Source organism: Benincasa hispida, chromosome 5, assembly GCF_027475165.1.
Source record: "Benincasa hispida cultivar pf3 chromosome 5, pf3_genome.v1.1, whole genome shotgun sequence".
Taxonomy (NCBI): domain Eukaryota; kingdom Viridiplantae; phylum Streptophyta; class Magnoliopsida; order Cucurbitales; family Cucurbitaceae; genus Benincasa; species Benincasa hispida.
Window position 1 is genome coordinate 40,654,643 of NC_143482.1, and position 22,231 is coordinate 40,676,873.

At 36.9% G+C, this 22,231-nt stretch overlaps 1 protein-coding gene across 3 annotated transcripts in view; it reads left to right on the forward strand.

Annotated features, from left to right (window-relative positions):
* The first annotated feature begins 242 nt into the window (after positions 1–242).
* Positions 243–22,231, forward strand: part of TOR (target of rapamycin) — a 62,683-nt gene continuing 40,694 nt past the window's right edge. The window contains exons 1-15 of one of the 3 annotated variants that reach the window (XM_039021615.2): positions 243–661; positions 1,182–1,520; positions 1,594–1,668; positions 1,939–2,111; positions 8,182–8,280; positions 10,357–10,516; positions 10,628–10,771; positions 10,894–11,063; positions 11,167–11,371; positions 11,447–11,641; positions 17,859–18,011; positions 18,177–18,298; positions 18,424–18,523; positions 18,644–18,739; positions 19,757–19,887. In XM_039021615.2, the coding sequence (XP_038877543.1) occupies positions 551–661; positions 1,182–1,520; positions 1,594–1,668; positions 1,939–2,111; positions 8,182–8,280; positions 10,357–10,516; positions 10,628–10,771; positions 10,894–11,063; positions 11,167–11,371; positions 11,447–11,641; positions 17,859–18,011; positions 18,177–18,298; positions 18,424–18,523; positions 18,644–18,739; positions 19,757–19,887 (2,273 nt within the window). In that variant the 5' untranslated portion in view covers positions 243–550. Of the gene's footprint in view, positions 662–1,181; positions 1,521–1,593; positions 1,669–1,938; positions 2,135–8,181; positions 8,281–10,356; positions 10,517–10,627; positions 10,772–10,893; positions 11,064–11,166; positions 11,372–11,446; positions 11,642–17,858; positions 18,012–18,176; positions 18,299–18,423; positions 18,524–18,643; positions 18,740–19,756; positions 19,888–22,231 lie in introns of those variants that run through there. The other 2 variants (XM_039021618.2, XM_039021616.2) reach the window with 2 other exon arrangements.

Consider the following 22,231-nt stretch of genomic DNA (forward strand, 5'->3'; position numbering starts at 1 on the left):
GTTGAGTTCAGTACAATATAAAATTCTTTTGATCGACTCTTTTCGAGAATAAAATTGATCAACTCTTTTCGAGAATAAAACGACGACACAAAGACTCCACATCACTTATCATTATAAGTCTGAGGCGCAACCTAGATGTTACAATTCCACTTAATTTTCTAAAAAGTAACATTTTTTCATTTGGGCATCTGTTAAAAATTCCCATCTTTTGCGGGTGATGGATCAAATCGAAAATTCGAGGTCTTGATTGTAAAACTCTACAATTCGAGGATGTGTTTTGCAATTTCCAAAAAGAAATAAAAAAAAAAAGGGAAAAAGAAGCAAACAAATGATCCAAGGTTTCCAGAGCGCTTAGACCAGGACGCGGCTGGCATGCGAGCGGACAAATTAACAGAGCCTTCGTTATCACGCTCAACAGGAGAGCTCTCACTATGATATTATGCTGTTTTCAATGATTCTGAAGATTTAGGGCTCAAAAAAGCCAAGGAATGAGCTAGAAAACGTTTTAGTTCAAGAAAGCTTCTTCTGGGGTTTAGGGTTTTGTGGCCTGATGGCAACTTCAGGCCAGTCGCTCCGCTCCTCCTCCGCTGCCACTAGCGGAGGCAACTTCGACTCTCTCAACCGTATCCTCTCCGACCTCTGCATTCGCGGTCATCCCAAGGTACGCTTCGAGTTCTTTCTTCTTTGTTTGCTGTTTTGTTTTCAGACTCGTCGAAACCTTACAAGAGAGCTGAAAATGCCCAATTCTTGATATACTCGACAATAAGTGATTTGGTTTTGTTTTCGTAAGTTGCGTTTGTTGCTATCGAGCCCTGTTTTGTGCTTTGCTAAATTCGGTGGAGGAAGTTCTGATAAATTTTAGCTTAAGGTAGTTGGAGATCAGTGGAACATGTAGTTTAGGTTTCATTGATTTGGGCTAGCGGCGTCAGTAGTAAAAGTTTCCTACTGTTGGTACAATGGGCATTATAATTTAGTTCACCGGCGTAATAGTTTATTTGCTTTTACCATTTATTTGTTCGATAGCATATAATGGATTTGCCTTTAAGGTCTTTGAAAATTTTGTGAATCTTTTCATGCTTTCAACTATTAATTGTTTTTCTGGTATAATGAATGATGGATAATTTACTAGTTTGCTTCTTATGTTCTGTTGAATTCTTTTCTTAACCATCATTTGTTTATAGGAGGGGGCTCCATCAGCATTAAAGAAACACATTGAAGAAGCAGCTCGTGATCTTAACGGGGAAACATTTTCCCGGTTCATGGATCAATTATATGATCGTATTTCTACTCTTTTAGAAAGTAATGATGTAGCTGAAAATTTGGGAGCTTTAAGGGCTATTGATGAGTTGATTGATGTGGCTCTGGGTGAAAATGCTTCGAAAGTTTCAAAATTTTCTAATTATATTAGGAATGTATTTGAATTGAAGCGTGATCCTGAAATTTTGGTCCTCGCTAGCCGAGTTTTGGGTCATCTAGCTAGAGCGGGTGGAGCAATGACAGCAGATGAAGTTGAACGCCAGGTCTGTGCTAAACTTTTCTTATCTAATATGATTAGTTTGTACAAGCAAGTGCTATATTGTCTTCCATTCTCAGGTAAAAATTGCTTTGGAATGGTTGCGTGGGGAAAGGATCGAGTATCGTCGCTTTGCTGCTGTCTTAATCCTGAAGGTAATTCATCGTTTTAATTGTAGTAAATAAAATTTGATTATTAACCTTCTACTTGGATCTATTTATGAACCCAAATGAAGTGTATGTTATATCCTTGGTAGGAATTGTTAAATTCTTAAAGATTATTTTCTGTTTAAATGGAGTTTTGATGTTTAAATGAGAAAAATGAAGTGGAGTTTATTTTTGATATGAACTTGTGGAAAATTATATAAGGATTTTGATCACGTGAACTAATCGACATTATTATTTTCTCATTGTAAATTATTGTAGGAAATGGCCGAAAATGCTTCAACAGTTTTCAATGTTCATGTACCAGAATTTGTGGATGCCATTTGGGTTGCTTTGCGGGATCCACAACTAGCTGTTCGGGAGCGGGCTGTGGAGGCATTGCGTGCTTGCCTTCGTGTTATTGAAAAGCGTGAGACACGTTGGCGTGTGCAATGGTCAGTTATAGAAAACATAGTAGGTAGATTGTTTAATGTTTTGTTAATTTCTTTATGTTTGATAGAATAAATATTACCTTTCTTTACTTGATAGAATAAAGCCACTCGAGCTTTCCTCCGTGTTATTGAAAAGGGTGAGACATGTAGTTGTGTGCAATGGTCAGTTATGAAAAATATAATAGGTAGATGATTAATGTTATGTTAAGTTTCGTTTGTCATAGTATAGAAACTTACTGTAAAGTGAAGAAGTAAAAGAAATTACAAAGTCATAAGAGGATAAATGATGTAGCACATATTATGTGAGGATTACTTTGTAATTTTGTTTTATTTGGTTGAGTCAGTTTAGTTGATTAGTTAGCTTAAATTATCTATAAATATAGGGCTAATCCCTTGTATTTGATTCTATTTGATGATAGTAAACACCCTCATGGTTCATTGTGTGGTGGAGGAGGGAAAGAAAACGTACTTTTGGGAAGATAAGTTTGTGGGTGGGGGGGGGATACACCATTTGCTCTACACTTCCCTGTCTCTATCATCCATCTTCCTTTAAATATCGTTTCATATTGACTTTTGGTATGCTCAAGGAGCTTGGTTTCCTATTCGTTTAAGTTTCATTTCTCTTTGTCTGATGGGGAAGCTAGGGGTGCAAGGGAAAAGTAAAAGATTTGCTCAAACCGACTTAAACCACTATTGGTTTGGGTTGAAACCGGTTCGTTTGGCCTTTCTGGTATAAATTCAATTGGTTTTGGGTTTTGGAAAGAAAAAAAATTGAACATACCTATACCAAACGATTATGTTTATATTAAAATTCGTAATATGGACAATAAGGTATTGGCAGTCCAGTTGGCTTCGAAGACTCCCAAGATGGACTGTGGCATGCATTTGATCCCTGTGAAACACGACCAACTTCTTTTCTTTTGGTTAGTTACAAGCGGCTTGAGGGAACTAGTAGAACAGTTTTGTCATGACAAAAGCCAAAAGATAATGCTTTCTCCTTTCTCCTCTCCTGTCCTTCCTCACCCCTTTCCGATTAGCCTCCCTCTTCGATTGACATTGGCTAAGAATCAGACATGGACATGCGATACAAATGCAACACGGCACCGACACAGTGACATGTCAATTTAAAAAAAAGTAGGACACGAAACGTCGATGACACATTATTTTTTTTTCTACAAAAATAAATATATATGTGCATATGTTGACATATTGTGAAATATGCACACATATATTTTGCAAAAGGAAGAAAAAACAGATACGAAAAAAACTTGTTCGTTTAGCTAAGTTTGTTCTTTGGTCGGTTGGTTTTTTGAGTGTGCGGTTTGGCCTGCTATTGGTGGAAGGAAAAATCTTCATGTCCTTACTGGTATAGATAAGAAAGGATGGTTAGTTTTTTGGAAGATGATCAGAGATTCCCTCTTGGCTTTTGATAGTATTCAGTCCAAGATCATTCTTGTTTGGGTTCGAAAAGAGAAGGAAGTAGTGAATTTGAAGCTTGATTTGGTTACCAGACTATTAGCGCATTATTCTTGGAAGATGATTAAGGCAGTACTTGAAGGTTATTTTCAATCTCAATCGTCGATCAATCCATTCATGGAGGACAAGACTTTGATTAAATTGAATAAAGACCTTGGATATCTCACTTTTGATGGAAAATGGAACTGGAAGTTAGACGAGAATTTGCATTTGAATGTAGAAAATTGGTCCAGTTGGCTTCATTCTCATACAAGAGTTTATCAGAAGTTACGGGGGTTGAATTTGCATCAAGAACTTACCTTTTCCATATTGGAAGAGATCAATCTTTGAAGCCACTGGTAGGCAATTAAGGGGTTTCATTTGTATTTCTTCACAAATTCTTAAAAGATTTCTTTCTCGGTGAATTCTCTTAAATTTGGAGAGATCGTTCCAGTGGAAGCCTTGAGTGTGAAGTCCTCAAGTCATGGCATGTTATTTGCGATGGACTTTTCAAGTTCTCTTGATGCTTTTCAAATTTGTTCGGTAATGTTAGATGGAAAGTCTCTGGTTGAGGAGAATATCTTGGCGCCTGAAATTTTAGAATGCAGTTTGAAGATTGCCGTGGGTTTATTTGGGCAGTCTGAGCGTTCCCCTGTTGCATGAAGAGTAGTAATTATGACAAATTTCGTGCGGAGGTTATTTGTCCAAAACGTGGTTTTGGTGAGAGAATCATTAATGAAAAGGTAGTTGGTCCCATGAACATTAATAATCCTCCTTCTGCTGCTACCACAAAGGAATTAATGATACAAGCAGTGCACGAGTCTCCTGTTGGAGTGAAAAAGTGTGGAAACGATAACTCCCATTATTTCATCTTCAATGTCCAAAGACTCACTAATGACAAGTGCAATGCATCAATCTCAGCTTTTATTACGACCAATCGTTTGTGAAAAGTCACTGGTTTTTAAGGTTGATTCTGTTCTTTTATGGTGTGATTTGTCTAACCAACCTTCCTTGGATTCTATTGTTCCAAAAAAGAGGCTTATACGTCAATGAAAACATTTGTTTCTATCAAATAAAAAAAGGCTTAATTGACGATGTAAGTCTTGTAGAGCTTTCCCTGTCCGATTGTGATTTTACTTGGTCAAGATCAGGGGATTGCATTCTTCACTCCTTGCTGGATCAAATTTTCATTTCAAAGGATTGGGCTTTAATGTTTGTGAACTCCAAGGTTCGTAGACTAAATCGAATCTTCTCTGATCACTTTTCAATTAATTTTTTTTGAAAAGGAAATATAACTTTTCATTGATGAAAAGAAAGGAGCTTTGAAAGAAATTCTTTATTTCAAAGGACTATTTAATGTTTGTCAACTCCGAGGTTCGTAGACTAATTCAAATCTTCTCAGATCACTTTTCAATTGTGTTAGAAACTGGAAATTTCACATGGGGACCATCTTCTTTTTTGTTTTTACAATTCTTGGTTATCTAACAAAGAATGCTGTGAGATTATTTGAAAAACTTTATTGGAGATTCCTTTAGTGGTTGGACTAGTTTTACTTTCCACTCTAAGCTTTGAAACCTCAAGTCAGTGCTTAAGAATTAGCATCACAACCAAGAATCTCAGCAAGTAAGTGGAGCAGAATCTCTTAGTTGAAATTGAAGCATTTCAGATGTTCTTTCTTCTAAAGAATTACAAGCTGTTACTTTGCCAAAGGTGAATTGATGAATCTTTTACCTCATTGAAGAGCGTAACTAAATTAAAAAATGCAAGCTTTAGTGGCTAAAAGAAGGGATGCCAATTCTGGTTTCTTTCATCGTTATTTGGCAACAAAGAAATGGCAAGTCTTGCTCTCTGAACTTCAATTAGTTTTGGGTGCACCTTTATCAACTTATGATGATATAGAGGAAGAGATACTAGGTTTTTTCTCAACATTATACACAAGAATTCCAGGTCATCGAGCTTTTCCTTTCAACCTTTGCTGGTCTTGGTCTCTCACAGTGATAACAGAATGTTAGTGGTAGGTTTTTCAGATGGAGAAATTTGGCATGTAGTACTTAATTTGGGTAAAAACAAGGCCCCCGGCCTGATGGCTTTACAATCGAGTTCTTTGTCCAATTTTGGGATATTTTCAAAGACGACTTTGCGAGATTATTGATGTAGGGGCTTTTGGGTAGTTTACTGTTTGTATAGGATATTTCTATTCTTTCCTTTGTATTGTTATTTTTACTATTTTCAGTTTTTCAAGTTTTGATTAAAGTTTAAATTTAGTTTATGTGTTAACAAGTTCTTCCTTTTTCGGGTCTATTTAAAGAGGTAAGGTTTGTTTTAAATTAGGTGTGATCAAACCCTTCCTCTTTGGGTTTATTTAAAGAGGGATGGTCTTCATTTGAATGATATAATAAAATTCTTAGTTTCTAAGTTCTCCTAGAATTGGTTCTACATCAACTTTGGTATCAGAGCATGCTTGTGAAAGGAGACCTGATGATGGGCAAGAACACCAAACCTACCCATTCCCTCCAGAAGAAAAAGCTTCTTCCTCATCTCCAAGATCAATTAATTGGCAACTTTCCCAAGTAGAAGTCGCAGTCGGTACCATCAATGAAAACATGGCTGGAATTCAAACTAGTGTTGTTGAGGCGAGCACCTATGGCGAGAGGCGAGGTGAGATGAAGCCTCTGTGCCTTGGAAGTATCCAAGGCGAGTGCCTTCAACAAGGCGCTCGTCTTGGTGCGCCATTTCTCACCTTTTGTACCATCACCATAAAGCCAGGTGAGCACTTATTAACATGGGCGATAAAGAACTCTATTAACATGAAATTTGGAAGAGTCGGGAGAGGAAAGATAATAATACAAGGATGAAGAAAAAGAATGAGTATCAAAGCTTGAAGAATAAAAGAAAACTAGGAAGATGAGAAGAACATATAACAAGAAGAAGACGTAAGACCAAAAAAGAAGAGAGAACGGAGAAGAAAAAGAAAGAGAAGACGAAGATGATGAAGTGTTAATCTCAATCAATAAGAATTGACATGAAAAAAATAAATTGAAGAATAAGAAGAAAAGTCAGGAACATCAAATCTGCATGTTGCATGTGTGTGACAGATGGCAGTCTATCTCTTCCATTAAATTTAAAGCAACAATATTTTCTTACATGACCAACAGGTGGCACTGTTTGAAGCTTGTTTGGTTATGCTTGTAGAACTGGGCTTTTACAATATTCTCTACTTTATTTTAATAGATCCCCACTTTTTCCAAACTTTATTTAAATATGAATAATTTTGATCTTATTTTCATATATCTAATATTGATTATTTATTTATTTTACCTATAAAATAGTTATATATAATATTTATCAGCATTTTATTATATGCGCCTCGCTTCATCCATGCAATGCTTTTTTATCGCCTCTCGCTTTAAGGCGATTAGAAGGCTTTTCGCTTTAGAGTGTGCCTTGTGTTTTGAGAACACCGAATTCAAACTACTTTGGCTGATATGCATCTAGCTATTGAGCATCTTACTCAGGAGGTTAGTATAATGAGTAAAGCAAAAGAACCTGAACAAGAAAAGGTAGGTAAAGTTCAAGAAAACCAAGAAAATAGAAGGCAACAATTTCAAACCATTGGAAATCCAGAAGACCTTCTTTCCAGGGGACTAAAACATCAAGAACGTACAAGAACCCCTCCAAGAGAGTTGAACCGAAGGACTTATCCGCCACAACACCTACAAAACCAAGTGCCAAATTACCATTACCAAGTAAGAACAATTCCTCACTATCTTCTAGGCTATGATTCAGATTCTTCAGACAATTAAGATTACTTGGTCCAAACCTATCAATCAAATTGTCATCAACCTTATCAAGAATACCCGAGATTTCATCAATCTTATCAAGGACATCAAACAAGAATCCAAGATTATAGAGGAGAAGATGAAGATCCCAATCAAAATTGGTATAACTTCCGAGGACCTCCTTGGGGACAAGAGCCGGATTACAAGATGAAGATTGACATTCCAAACTATAATGGAAGAATGAATATTGAATTTTTTTTCTCAAAAAAGTTAAATTGGTGACCTTTAAATTGAAAATTGGAGCATCGACATGGTAGGATCAACTACAAAATAATAGACATTTATATGGCAAGCGTCCAATTCAAAGTTGGCCTAAGATGCTTTGGATAATGAAGAAAAGATTTCTTCCAAGTCATCAAAGGCTTCGTTATGGTCAATTTCAACATTGCAAACAAGGAATCAAAATATTGAGGATTATACCGAAGAATTTCAAAGATTGAGTGCACTAAATAATTTGGCCGAAAGTGAGGAACAATCGATTGCAAGATTTTTGTGTGTCCATTTCTTATTGGTTTTTCATTGTTGGCTTGGTTGATTGTGGATATGTGTATTTTTATTTTTTTTGAACAAGAGGCAAATCTTTTTGGAGATGTGAATTCTGGCTTTCAGGAACTATTTTGTTATCTGTGTTTGTATCTGCATGCCCGTGGGTTTTGAATATCTGTTCATAGAATTGACTTGCTTGCATCTTTTTGTTAGTGTGCATTTGGCAAATGCGTCTCTTCACTGCTACTCTATTTGATAAAAGAAACTGTATATGTTTTGCTTTCATCTGATAGGTACTATCGAATGTTTGAAGCCACACAAGATGGGTTGGGTAAAAATGCTCCTGTTCACAGTATACATGGTTCCTTACTTGCAGTTGGCGAGCTTTTGAGGTTAGTGTAGATTTATATTTTGTATGCGTCAATTATGGTAGTGATGTCTTTCCTTGGTATTCGTGTTTGGGGAAGGGTCATTTGTAATGTCTTAATTTTTTCACACAATATCTTATGATATTCCTTTCTTTAGTTGTGAATTTTTTTTCAAACATCACTATGTTTATTATGTTTGGGCAGTGGTTAAAATCAATGGCACCTCTTTTTTTTTTTTTTGCCATTTTGCTACTTGTTTGTGGTCTTCTCTCTTTTTTGCTATTTAAGATTTAGTGTGTTTGGTTTTCTTTTTGGGAGTATGAGTTCTCGAGATCTGTTTGGAATAGTTTCTTGCAGAAGTTTGCTTGCCAAAGGGATGTGTGGTTAACGATCGAGGATTTTCTTCTCCATCCGCCTTTCAAAGAGAAAGGCCGTTTTCTGTGGTTTGTGGGGGTGTGCACTTTTTTGTGGGATCTTTGGGGGAAAAGGAATAGTCGAGTGTTTAGGGGTGTGGAGAGGGACCATAGCGAGATCTGGTGTTTGGTGAGGTTTCATGTTTTTCTTTGGGTTTCGGTTTCGAAAGTTTTTTGTAATTATTCTCTAGGCTTTATTTTACCTAGTTGGAAACCCTTTCTTTAGTGGGTTTTTTGTGGGTTGTTTTTTTGGATGCTCTTGCATTCTTTCATTTTTTTCTCAATAAAAGTAGTTTCACAAAAAAAAAAAACCTTCTATATTATATTTGCTCGGGTTCATCTTCACATGGTCATCTACTTTGGGTTAATGCCATTGAAGCTTTAACTTCCGAGCTTTGATTTGCTAGAAATCAAAGTATCTTCGAAGATAAGACTAAAGTTTCGATGGAAAGATTTGTATCAGATAATATGATATTAAATTTGCCTTCACTCATCAGCTTAACCAATTGGTGATTTAAGATGGTATCAGAGCAGGTGGTCCTAGAGGTTTTGTGTCCAAACCCCTACGATGTTATTTTCTCTCCAATTAATATTGAATTCTACTTGTTGGGTCTTCTCCAAATTTCAAGCCCACAAGTGAGGGGGATTGATAGATGATATGATGTTAAATTTGCCTTCACCTATCAACTTAAGCTTTTGGGTCAATCGGGGATTTAAGAATTTGACATCACTATATTCAAGGCTCTCAAAATCGTGTTCTCTCTAATGTACTTGTTCACTATTCTCGTTATGATATTTATATGCATTTATTCTTTTACTTTACTTTGCAGTTTCGACGAGGAAGGATTTGTTACATTCGTTTTCTTTTTCCTATTCTTTTACTTTGGGAGTTTATTTCCATTGTACATTTTTGAATCTTCTCATTATTTCTCTGTGAAGTTCATCAACATTTATTGATGGATGTCTGCATCTTTCACCTTTTCAATGTGGAATTGGTTTCTTTTGTTTTCCGTCTTCTGATTCACGGAATTTTGGATTGGAACTTTTCTCTTCTCCTTTGGATATTTCACCTCATCAATAAAATATTTCTTGAGACTCCCAGCTAAAAAAAAGAAAGAAGAAAATAAGAAGTAGATGAAAGTAAAATTTTGCTCAACTGATTAATGTGATCCTTATTCTCACTTTTATAAGCCATGCTTGTAAAGTTTCTTACATTTTGATCTTAGTTAAATCAAGTATTTTCTGTTTGGTTGAGTAAGGCGTCCTCTAACCAACCATCTAAAAGCGATTTGGACTCAGCATCTCTTAGTGCTGCTTCTGTCTTTCTGTACATTGGTAGCACAGAATTTCCTTGCCTTTACCAGTACATCTTCTCTGTCTCATGTGAAACTAGTTGAAAAAGTTAGAATATCAAAGTAATATGTTCCATTTAACTGCCGAAGTCAAAGCGTGTTTAATAGCATAAATTATCATTTCTGTTCCGTTTAGAATAATGTAGTCAAGTAAATGATAGAATGCTAATTCATTTTCTTGAAATATTAAATTTTTTCCTTACTATTTTTAATCTTTACTCATGTTGAGACTTCTCATATGATTTGTAGGACCCTAGTGTAAACTGCAGTGCGTTCTTCTCTATTTAGTCTTTTTGGCAACCACTTGTTGATTGATATATTCTCTATTTTGATAGGAATACCGGTGAATTCATGATGTCAAGATATAGAGAAGTTGCTGAAATTGTCCTTAGGTACCTGGAACACCGGGACCGTCTTGTTCGCTTGAGCATAACTTCATTATTACCTAGAATCGCTCATTTTTTACGTGATAGATTTGTGACAAACTATTTAACGGTTAGTTAATTTTGCCTTCTTATTTGTGATACTGTCTTAGCTTGGCTGCTGATCAAATTGTTTTGGAGCTTATTTGCTTTGAAATTCACAATATGTGTGTACAATTTGTAGATATGCATGAATCATATTCTCACTGTTTTGAGAACACCAGCTGAGCGGGCCAGTGGGTTCATTGCCCTTGGAGAGATGGCTGGTGCTTTAGATGGGGAACTCAAACTCTATTTGCCGACTATTACAAATCACTTACGTGATGCAGTATGTCAACATTTTGCTAGCATTTTTCTGCCCTACATGCCAGTTATTTATTTTTCGCAGTATGGTGATTTTGTTAGCTAGTTTGATGGTTTGTGAAAATTATAAAATATCTTAATCTTCAGATTGCTCCACGTCGTGGTAGACCCTCACTTGAGGCTTTGGCTTGTGTTGGAAGCATTGCAAAAGCCATGGGGCCTGCTATGGAATCTCATGTTCGGGGTCTCCTGGACGTCATGTTCTCAGCTGGTCTTTCCCCTACACTTGTAGAATCCCTGGAGCAAATTACTATCAGGTAGACATAATTCTTTCACCAACTTTTTTCCTTGTATATGCTGTTGTTTAATATTCTTTAAAAAATTCTCATGGTTGCTTCCATTTACTTTTATTTGTATCAGTATTCCCACTTTGCTTCCCAGTATTCAAGAGCGCCTTTTAGATAGCATTTCAGTGGTTCTATCAAAATCACATTCTCCTCAAGGTAGGCCTGCTGCTGTGGTGGGGCGGGGAAATGTGATGACAGTACCTCAACCAGTTTCAGACCTTTGTGGTTCATCTCTTGTGCAGCTTGCATTGCAAACACTTGCTCGTTTTAACTTCAAGGTTCATTGTGTACAGTTGGAAATTAACTCTATGTACAAAATTTCTTTAATCTACAATTTTGTTTATTTGGTTTAGGGTCATGACCTTCTTGAGTTTGCTCGGGAATCAGTCGTTGTGTATCTGGATGATGAAGATGGAGCAACACGAAAAGATGCTGCACTATGTTGTTGCAAATTAGTTGCAAATTCCTTTTCTGTCATGACATGCACACAGTTTGGTACTAGTAGGTCTAGTCGCGCAGGTGGGAGACGTCGTCGCCTTGTTGAGGAGGTATAGTATTTTGACAAAGTAGTTTTGTTTTATTTGATGGTCATTGAATTATTATTATTGTTATTGTTATTATTATTTTGTTTGCCGTGGGACACTCTTACTTCTCCCTTCACTCTTCAATGTTAAACTAGTGATATAGGTTGATGGGTTAACTCGTAATTGTTTTAACTTTGGTTTATTTTAGATTTTAAAGTTAGTTTTACCTGGGGTTATTTTTATTATTACTTTTAAGAGCGAGTTTTGTAATTTAATTCCCTTTCCCATTTATAAATGGGTGTTTCCCTTTTGTACTCATTTGTTTTGAAATTAATTAACTAACACCTTTGTACTAATTCTTCTTGAAATGGATGAGGTCTGTCTTCTTGGTGATAGTTTATGTTTCCAATAGTGGCATGCTACTTTGTTACCATCCATGTTGAGGAATTCTTATATGCTTTATATCTAGGTTCAAATTCTTGCGACGATTAAAGATATCTAGAAAAGCATATGAGGACTCTTTTATGTGACAGTAAAGGATACCTAGAAAAGCATATGAGAACTTTTCTGTACCTACGGATGAATGAGGTGGTTCACATTTGGTTAATTGGAGATCGATGTCTTGGTTTAGGGACGAGGGAATTTGGGGATTGGTAAGGTGGATACGAAGAACGCTTCCAAAGTTTTCTAGGTTTCTGGGGTTTGTGGTCCTTAGAGGATCAAAGGTAGAAAAGCTTTTATGGAGAAGTTGGGTAGCATTTTTGGCTTTGTGGTTTGACGTGGTGTGTGAGTGGTGATTGTCATGTTATTAGCTTCTGTTATGAGCAAGCTTTAGGAGGAAGGTCCACTTGATTTGCAAGACAGTTAAATAGTTTTATCGAAGGCTGTAATTTGTTTGACCCTCCTTTGGTGGACGGAAAGTTTATGTGGGCTAATTGTAGGGTGGCTAGTAGGATGGACAGGTTTATGGTGTCGGAAGATTGGGTCGAGAGATTTGGTAATCGTAGGCAATTGTTGGGGTCGAGAGTCGCATCAGATCATTGGTCGGTCATTTTAACCTTGGGTTCTCATAAGTGGGGTTAGAGCCTGTTTCGCTTAAGGAACATATGGCTGGAACACCCCTCCTTTAAAAGGCTCACTTCTCTTCACGGTGGAACGTATCAGTTCTTGATACTTTTTTTTTTTTTTTTTTTTTGGTAAGAACAACTTTCATTGAGAAAAAAATGAAAGAATATAGGGGCATACAAAAATCAGGCCCACAAAAAGGAGAGATTCCCTCTACAAGGAGGAAAATTACAAAAAGCCTTTGAAATTGAAGCCCAGTGAGAAGCATGAAAGTGAACAAGTGACCATATTTCTCTAGCATCCCTCTCAACCCCTTAAACACCCTGCTATTCCTCTCACCCCACAACACCCAGAAAACAACCTCTCTCTCGGAAAGGCAGATTGAGGAGGAACTACTCGATCATATCTCTAACATCTCTGTGACGTACGCACATCATGCCAAACGTCTGGAAAAAAGAATCCCAGACAAAGCTCGCAAAATCACAATGCCAAAGAATATGGTCTAAGTCTTCCTCCATCTTTCGATAAAGAATATAGCAGAAAGGCCCAACCATCGACGACATCTTCCTCACAAGCCTGTCCAATGTATTAATACAGCCGCGAATAACTTGCCAAGTGAAGAATCTCACCTTTCTAGGAATCATAATCCTCCATAGCAACAAAAAGATAGACTCACCCACGGGAGAAGGGTTAACCAAACATTGGAAGAAACACTTACACGAAAACTCATCTGGAGGATTAGGGCTCCAAACTCTCACATCTCTTTTCCCTAAGACGAAAGGGGTGACTCTCATGAACAGAGAAGAGACCCCCCAGATCTGTCGTTTCCCTATTGGAAAGAGCACTACGGAACCCGAAGGAAAACATACAAGAGCTTGCTATCCACACAAGAAAATCTGTCTCAAAATGATTCTTAAAAGAAGACAAGTGATTACTTCGTAGTTTCTTGTAATTTGAGCATTTTTGTATCTCATCAATGAAAAGTGTTGTTTCTTTTAAAAAAAAAAAATGAAGACAAGTGATACAACCAAGGAAATAACCCAGAGAGTGGTCTCTTCCCCATCCAGTGATCTTGCCAAAAATACATCTCTCTCCCTTCCCCCACCACACACCGAACCCAAAGAACAAAGGCAGGGAGCTCTTTCGAGATATCTTTCCAAAGATCAATTCTCAATACTTGGAAAGATTATCAGTTTATGGGTAAGCTCTTTAAACCTTGGAATGGGAGGGTTTTGGAGATTTGTAGACTAAGAAACAAGGGCTCCTTAATAGAATTATTGAGATTGATAAAGACAAAGGAAATAAGGAGCAAAGAGGTTTATCTTGCACCCATTGATCTTCCCAAATAAGTTTCCTTTCCCTCTCCCACCACACAAATGACCAAGGGAGTAAAAGTCGGGAGCTCCTTAGAAATATCCTTCCACAAATTCTGGTAGGTGCCTTTGACCCCACTTGCTAGCCATTTGAAAGGATGAGGGGCATACTTGCTAGCAATGACCTTGTGCCTGAGAGAATAGTGTTCAAGGGGGAAACCCCAAAGCTAATTACACAAAAGCTTCTCGATGTTCTTACACATCTCACTCGAGCTCTGAAAAAGGAAAAATAGTAGATGAGGGTAGCACTTGGAACATATCGAATAAGAGTAAGTCTACCAACTTTAGAGAAGAAACTTATTTTTCCCTTTTCAGGTGGCAAGTCTCTTCCTAATTTTGTCCACCATTGGAGTCCAAAAGGAAAGAGACTTTGGATTGCTTTCAAGAGGCAAGCGTAGGTAAGAAGGAAGCATCCACATCACAACACATGACATCAATCCAACTTTGGGGGATTAGGATCCTTACAGAAGTATGTTTTTTTTACCAGATAAGTTATACACGAATGCGCCAACAAGATCAGCTTGAGAGGAAGTTGCCCCATGTTAGTTGGGCATTTCTGCTGTATTCTTTGTCGGAAGGTGGAGGATCTGGACCATATCCTATGGAGATGCGAGTTCTGTGTGGGACTAATTTTTTCAGATGTTTGGTTTCATACTAGCTTGACATAGAGATACCAATGATATGATCAGATGGTTCCTTCTCCATCGACTTGTTTGTGAGAAGGGTCGGTTTTATGGCTTATAGAGGTTTGTGCTTTATTGTGAGTTCTTTGGGAGAGCAGAATATTTGGGTGTTTAGGGGGTTGAAAAGGGATCCTTGTGATGTTTGTTCCCTTGTTAGATATCATGTTTCCCATTGGGATTAAATTTCGAAAACTTTTTATTATTCTTTAGTTGGCACTATTTTGTATAGTTGGAGCTCTTTTCTTTAGTGGGGTTTCCTTCTTATGTGGGTATTATTTTTGTATGCGCTTGTATTCTTCCATTTTTGTTCAATGGAAGTTGTTTTCTTTTTGAAAAAAGAATTGATGAGATTGATATGCAGGAGGTGGATGAGCCTTTGGATTTAGAACTTGAAAGTTGAAAGGGATTCTTTTAAAAGAGAGTTCTCTGATGTGATTAGGAAAGAACCCATTAGCGGGAGAGTTGATATAAATGTGCTCCAATTTAAAACTAATGTTTTGAATAGAATAATCAACAATGAACTTGAAAAGAGAACACAATGAAGAAGCCTTGACTCGAGCAATCTCATAATGATCAAACCAAAAGGAAGTGACTTGTCGTGAAAAATGTGTTGGGGTTCCTTTCAAACCATTCTGATAGGTTGGCTTTAAGTCCATCAACCCATAACTGAGGATGAGCTTTTAAGGAAGGCCCCAATAATATTTGAATTACATTATCCTTGAAGTCATTGCACCACACACATTGGAGATTAAAGAAGAAAATAATTTCCTCCAAAAATTTTGAGAGAAACTACACCCAAAGAAAAGGAGCTGGCAGTCTTCATTATCCTTCATACGCGAAGGGCAAATTGATGGTGAAAGTGAGTGGCTTGGAAGCTTTCTTTGAAGAGACTGAACAATTAAGAGCCCCAAAAATTGTAACCCAAATGATGATATTAACTCTTCTTGGGCAACTTAATTTCCACAAAGCTTTGTACTGATTCAGCCAAGTGCTTGAACAAGGATTTCACAAAAAACTGACCTGAAGCTTCGCATTTTCTCTTTTTAATCAGTTCTAAAGGATGAAGAAGAGATGGTTTTTCAACATCTATTGATCTTATAAGAAGGTAAAAAGTGGTTGTTCACCTTGTTATGTGTAGCTGAAGTTTGATGGCCTTCAGGACTGTTTTCCGTTATTTCTTACTTGAAGCTTTTGGTTGCCTCTTATCCAAAGTTAAAACTTCCCTATTAATGCTTGTGGAAGCTTCCATATTACTGTTTGTCTCCCTCATTTTGTTCTGTTTGATTGGTGGTTATTGAAGGGATTCAATATCTTTTCTTTGAGTGCTGCTTTTCCAAGGTTCCATTATTTTTTCAAGACAAGTATTGACATTAGCTTGTTCAGTTTATTGTTGCCAGACTAGGAAGCACAAACACTTCATTTTTGATGGAGTGTCTGTGTCGGACACAATATTTTGCATGTTTTTTCTTTTTCTTCTTCCTCCTAATAATCGAACATCGGGCAACACGTGCAGACATGCCAAAGAGAACTCCATATTCTATTTCCCTTCCCTTCGATTCTCTTCTTTTGCAAGAGGACAACTGTTGCGTCATCAGATGCTGGAGAGCACTGACTAACTTCAACATTTGTCAGGACGATGACAGCGGCGGATCAGTGGTGAAGGGAGGGAGATTGAACGAAATTGGGGGAGAGGGGAGAATAAAATCGGGGGAGGGGGAACAGAAGATCGACGACTAAATGGAGAATTAGATGTTAGGGTCTTTTTGTTTTAGTGTTTGTTGGGCCTTTTAATGTGGGTTTTGGGTTGTTGGGCTTTTGTCTTATTTAGTTTTAGTGGGCAATAATTTATTGGGTTTCATGCACCATTAACATTTTAAACTAAATTAGTCGTTTTTTTAAGCAACTTAATAAACGGCATATTTGTAGTTACTTTTCATTCACAATTTCTTTATAATTATTTTAATAGTTTGTAAAAAAAAAAAAAACTATTTTGGGTTTTATCTTTTAATATTATTTAAATAATAATTATAACAGTAATAATAATAAATAACATGTTCTCAACGTGTCCGTGTCCTACATTTTCTGAAATTGGCATGTCTCTGTGTTGTCTTGTGTCTCGTGTTCGTGTCCTTGCTTTATAGTTGCCAGAGTTAGAGCTTCTTCTTCTTGGTTTTCTCTCTCCAATGTATTTGCAAATTTTTCTGGCTTATGCTTAATTGGGGTTGTGTGTTTTTTTTTTTTTTTTTTTTTTTAAATTATCTTGTATTGATCTATATATTACTTTAAATCATATCTGGAAGTTCTTGTTTTGTTTCATGTCCTTGTATTTTTAGCATTAGTTTCTTTTCATTTATTCAATGAAAAGTCATGTTTCTTTTTAAAAATAAAAAGAAAGAAAGAAAGACCTGAAGCTTCCAACTTCCAACATCTTGAATCTTGTCTGTCAACCACTCTTTGGATCTCTAAAACTGCCAATAAATTCTGAAATTCTAGCCGTTCTCCGTCCTTCAAAAATCTCCTAAAATTAATTAACCAAGAGAGAATATCCAATCCCAATGATTGGAGACCGAACCATTCGGAATTGAAGCAATTCGGGCTAACCTGGGAACCAGAGAGCTCAATGAAGAGCCAAATGTCATGCTAAAAAGAGATTCTTGTGCTGCAGCCGAGTTTAAAAGAAGCAAGATCTTCAACTTGCAACCATGGTTGGGAGATATTAATCCAAGGACTTCTAAGGCTTCTACAAACTTTACCCAATGTGTGCCAGTTATGAGAGCCACACAAGGATGATTGAACATGGCAGGGAGAGATTTCACAAAGCCCATTGCAAAAGCAGCCGTGGAGGATGAAGCAGATGCAACCAATTTAGGGAAAAAACCAAGACCCATCACACAAATAGTGTCGACTGTGGATGGTGGCAGAGGGAGGGCATCAATGGATGTATATAATTAATGACTCTTGAAATTATCGTTTCTTATTACTAAAATTTGGGATTTTCTTGTTAGTTTTGTTTTTGTATTCGTCACTTCTGTTTTTGCCCCTTGGTTTTTCCATAGAATATGTTGTTCCAGGACCTGTACTCTCCACTATGGTTTTGTACTAATACGAGTCTTCTTACAGCTTGTGGAAAAGCTTCTTATTGCAGCTGTTGCAGATGCTGATGTTGCTGTTCGCAATTCCATCTTTGTCTCTCTGCATGGAAATAGGGGTTTTGACGATTTTATAGCACAGGCGGATAGTTTGAGTGCAGTCTTTGCTGCACTAAATGATGAGGTAATTCAGTACTTGTAGATTCTAGTTTGAGGATGTCTTGTCAGTTTACTTTGGTGCGTTAATATGCTGGGTGTAAGGACACAATTTTCAGAGCAGTGGATGACTCAAACTTTTTGAATAGTTGTTGATGTTTTGTTTGTTAAAAGATTTGATGTAATGGTACAGGATTTTGATGTTCGAGAGTATGCGATATCTGTTGCTGGGAGGTTATCTGAAAAAAATCCTGCATATGTTCTTCCAGCTCTTCGTCGCCATCTTATACAATTGTTAACCTATTTGGACCAGAGGTAATCTGAAGCAGGTTTTTGTATTGGATGGCCAAATCTACCATTTTAAATTGATGACGAATATCATAATTTCTAGATGTTTGATTGATTGCCAAGGCCTTAGTTAAAATTTTTAAAGTTAGCAGTGCAGATAACAAATGCCGAGAAGAAAGTGCGAAGTTGCTGGGTTGTTTGATACGCAATTGTGAACGTTTAATACTTCCTTACATTGCTCCTGTTCACAAGGTTTAGTAAATCAGATGTTACTCATGAACTTCTGTGCTCTCTTTCATTCGAACACTATCACACTCTCTCTTGCTCTCTCTGTTTCTTTTCTCTCATCTGTATGCTGGATATTTTCTTTAGGCACTTGTGGCAAGGCTTAGCGAAGGCACTGGGGTGAATGCCAATAATGGCATTATCACGGGAGTTCTTGTAACTGTTGGAGATCTTGCTAGAGTGGTGGGTAACCTTTTACAAGTTTCTGTCAGTGAACATTCCACATAATTACTCAATTTTACAAATTACATCGTTTTGTTCAGGAGGCAGGAAATTTTAGCGTCCTTTTGCCCTGCCCCTCCCCTCCCCTTCTAAATGTTTTTCAAGTATAAAGGGTGTACTGTGATCTCAATTTCTTGCTAGTCAGGATTGTTTTTCAAGTGTTAATGTTTTTTGTCATGTCATGATTTTTTTTTAATTTAACGGATATCTACAGTTCTCAATAAAAAAGTTTTTTTTTTTTTTGGGGGGGGGGGGTTGTCTTGTCTTTGATTCCACCTAATTTGCATTGAACCTAGGTATAAGAATAAACTGTCAACGAGGAAATTGCACTTTGAGTTATTGATGTACAGTTCATTGGTTTGTTAAACAATAAAAGCTTTTATGGTAAATGTTTCTTCCTCTGCTTTACTGTATGTAGATGATCAAATTAGGCATCCAGTCGTGTCCAAAAATGGCTGAAGGGTTTCAGTTGTAAGGGCATATAGATATATGGGTTCATTTGTTTTTTTTGATATGTGGATTCATTTGTTAACTGAAAGGATGTGACTAACCACTTATAAAGTGCTTTAGTTGTAAAGGTTATCTTCCAATCCTCCCCTCTTGAATTTGGTGGTAGTCTCTTATTATGTCTACTTTTAAATGTTGGTACTACTTAATTGCAGAGATCTGAAAGTCTAGAAATTGTGAACCAATAACTATTTGGCTTGTTATTTTTTTTTTTGGACCTACTTATACATGTTATTAACTTGTGAGAGTATCTTGTTTCTTACCATGAAAACGAAAGTGAAAAAAAAAGTGTCTGTAAACCTATAGAAAAAACTTGCTTTCGTACTTGTTCCTCTTGTTTATGGTTTCTCAATTTAGAGTGCAGTCAAATGTTTATTAAAAAAATAATTAAAAAAAAGAAGAAAAAAATTAGAGCATAGTCAAATGTGATGCAATTATTTTTTTCTTTATTTGCTCTATGGTTGTTGACAGGGTGGTTTTGCAATGAGACAATACCTCCCTGAACTCATGCCATTGATTGTTGAAGCCCTGTTGGATGGAGCTGCTGTTGCAAAACGTGAAGTGGCTGTTTCTACCCTTGGTCAAGTTGTTCAAAGCACAGGGTACACAACCTTTTCATAATGCCTTTAATGTTTATGAATTCTCAGGTTTACTTTAGGGTGTTTGTTAAGATGTGTATTTGGACCCAACCCAACCTAATCCTTTAGGTTGAAAATTTATAATGATTCCAACTAGGCGGCAGACCAAATTGAATGAAATGAATTAACATTTTCATTGGATTGTTTACAAGATCCTCGGGTAATTTATTTTTCAAATTTATTGAAAACAATTGTGGAGTAGTAGTACTTTTAAGTATCTATTACCCATTTTCCCACATGTAATTAAAAGTAGGTCCCCTCTTGCTTCTCTGGATTGAGAGGAACAATAGAATATTTGATGAGCAATAATTTTTTTTCTAAAACATTAACGCAATAGGAGTGCAGGTGGCTTGGTGCGATTGATTTTTGTGAAAAACTAAAATCGAATTGGTTATTTATTAGAGAATTACTGAAAACTAAAGTTAAACTGCCAAGGTGTTGAAATCACACCAAACCGAATTGCATATATTGATGGTTTGGTCAGTTCGATTAATGGTTTGCCAATTAGAGCATTAATTGCTTGTGTGTGGGTTGGGTAGGGGACGGGTCGAGATCAATTGGTTTTTCTGTTTAGGAGTTGGGAGGCCAAATAACCACTCCGACATCCACCCTAGAGGAGATTTAATCTTTGATGAATGGAAAATTCCTGCAAGATGTCTAATTTGCTTGAGGAAACTCGAATGAACTGGTACATGTAACATTTCAAACCAATAACTCTCTAGCCAACTAATATGGGGGAAGGATTAAGGATCAGTCACCACAAATTAATATTTAACTGTGTTTCATTTGTTTGTTATGATTATCTAGAAGTACTTCTTGGTAGGGCTGGTCAGAACGATCCAAAAAACCACGCCGATTGAAAAAAACCGATCGAACCAACATCGATTGGTTGTTGTAGCTTAAGTTTCGGGTGGCATCGGTTTTGCAAACATGAAAATCAACAAGTTGGTTGGTCAGAGTAGCCAGAAAGCATCTTTCCAACCAACTAGCTATACCCTTTTTCCTTTAAAGTGAGAAGATTGTGTAGAGAGTTGGAGATGATGAGCTTGATGTGATGTATCATTGTGACTGATATGCAGACTTTTGCATTGCAAAAGTCACCTTGGTTTCTGAAAATATGTTTGTAAAATAAAAAAGTTGTGGTTTCCAGAATATGCTATCTCCAACTTCAAGTGATTCTTCTCTTCAACATGTCGGATGATGCTTCTGCAGTGACGATCCTGAATCCCATAATTTGGAGATAATTCATGAGGAGGTTGATTCGGAGATACTTTTGGGAAGATATTGCAAACTTATTTCAAAAGGAAGTAGAAACAAGTTTGAAGCTACATGGCTCTTTGCTTTATCTTGGTGTTCTCTTCTCTCTTGGTGTTTCTCTTGGCGCAAGATATATGTTTAAATTGTCGTGCTTTTATTTTCCTCGATTTCCAGAATATGCTAAATATTAAATTAGTATAAAAAATACTTTTTTACAAACCTATCCAACATCTTCTCTCTAACCCCTTTTGTTTCTCTTCGTCTTCTTCATGTTCTCCCTTCCCCTTCTTTTTCTTCTTATTTTTCGCCTTCATTTTTCTTCGTTTTTCCTCTCTTTTTCTTCCTTTACTGAAACCCCACAGTTCTCCATCTTCTCATGTATGGCAAGCTATTTCCATTTTGTCACTGAAGCCTCTTGCATCTCATCTGCTCATTCTCCTCGGTTTTGGTTGAAGCTGACGGACCGTCCGTCCTAATCGGTGGATTGATTTTAAACAGCCACCCAAAACTGACAACCATCGAACAACTGAAACGATTGGTTGGTTTGTGCCTAAAGCTGACACCTTTCGACTAATGCTCACCCCTACTTCTTGGTATGCAAAAGCTTTAGGGGCTGTTCTTTTTTTGTTACCGTGAATAACTTTTTTAGTTTCGATATAATTCATTTTGAAGTTCGAAGTTTGCCAATCGGTTTAATGAAACCTTTCTTGGAAGATTACGGGGGCATTGATTTTGGTGGATTGGAGTTTATTGTGGCTGGGAGGCTGGGTGTTTTTGAGTTGGTTTTCCTTTTGGAATTTGATTATGCTTTTCATGGGTTTCTGCTTTTGATATGTATTTTCTGTGTGGTTTGGGTTTTCTTTTCAGCTTCCAAGGTTCTTCAGTTTCCCTTGGTTTCTCCCCCCTTCTGTCTCTTTTGCTCGGAGCTCAGAGTTCTTGGCTTCTTTTCAGTGTTTTGGTTGGACTATTGTTTTTGGTTCTTTGATGAAGTGGATTTAGTTTGATTTGGTCTGTTATTTATTTCTTTTGTAATCCTTCTTAGCTGTTTCTT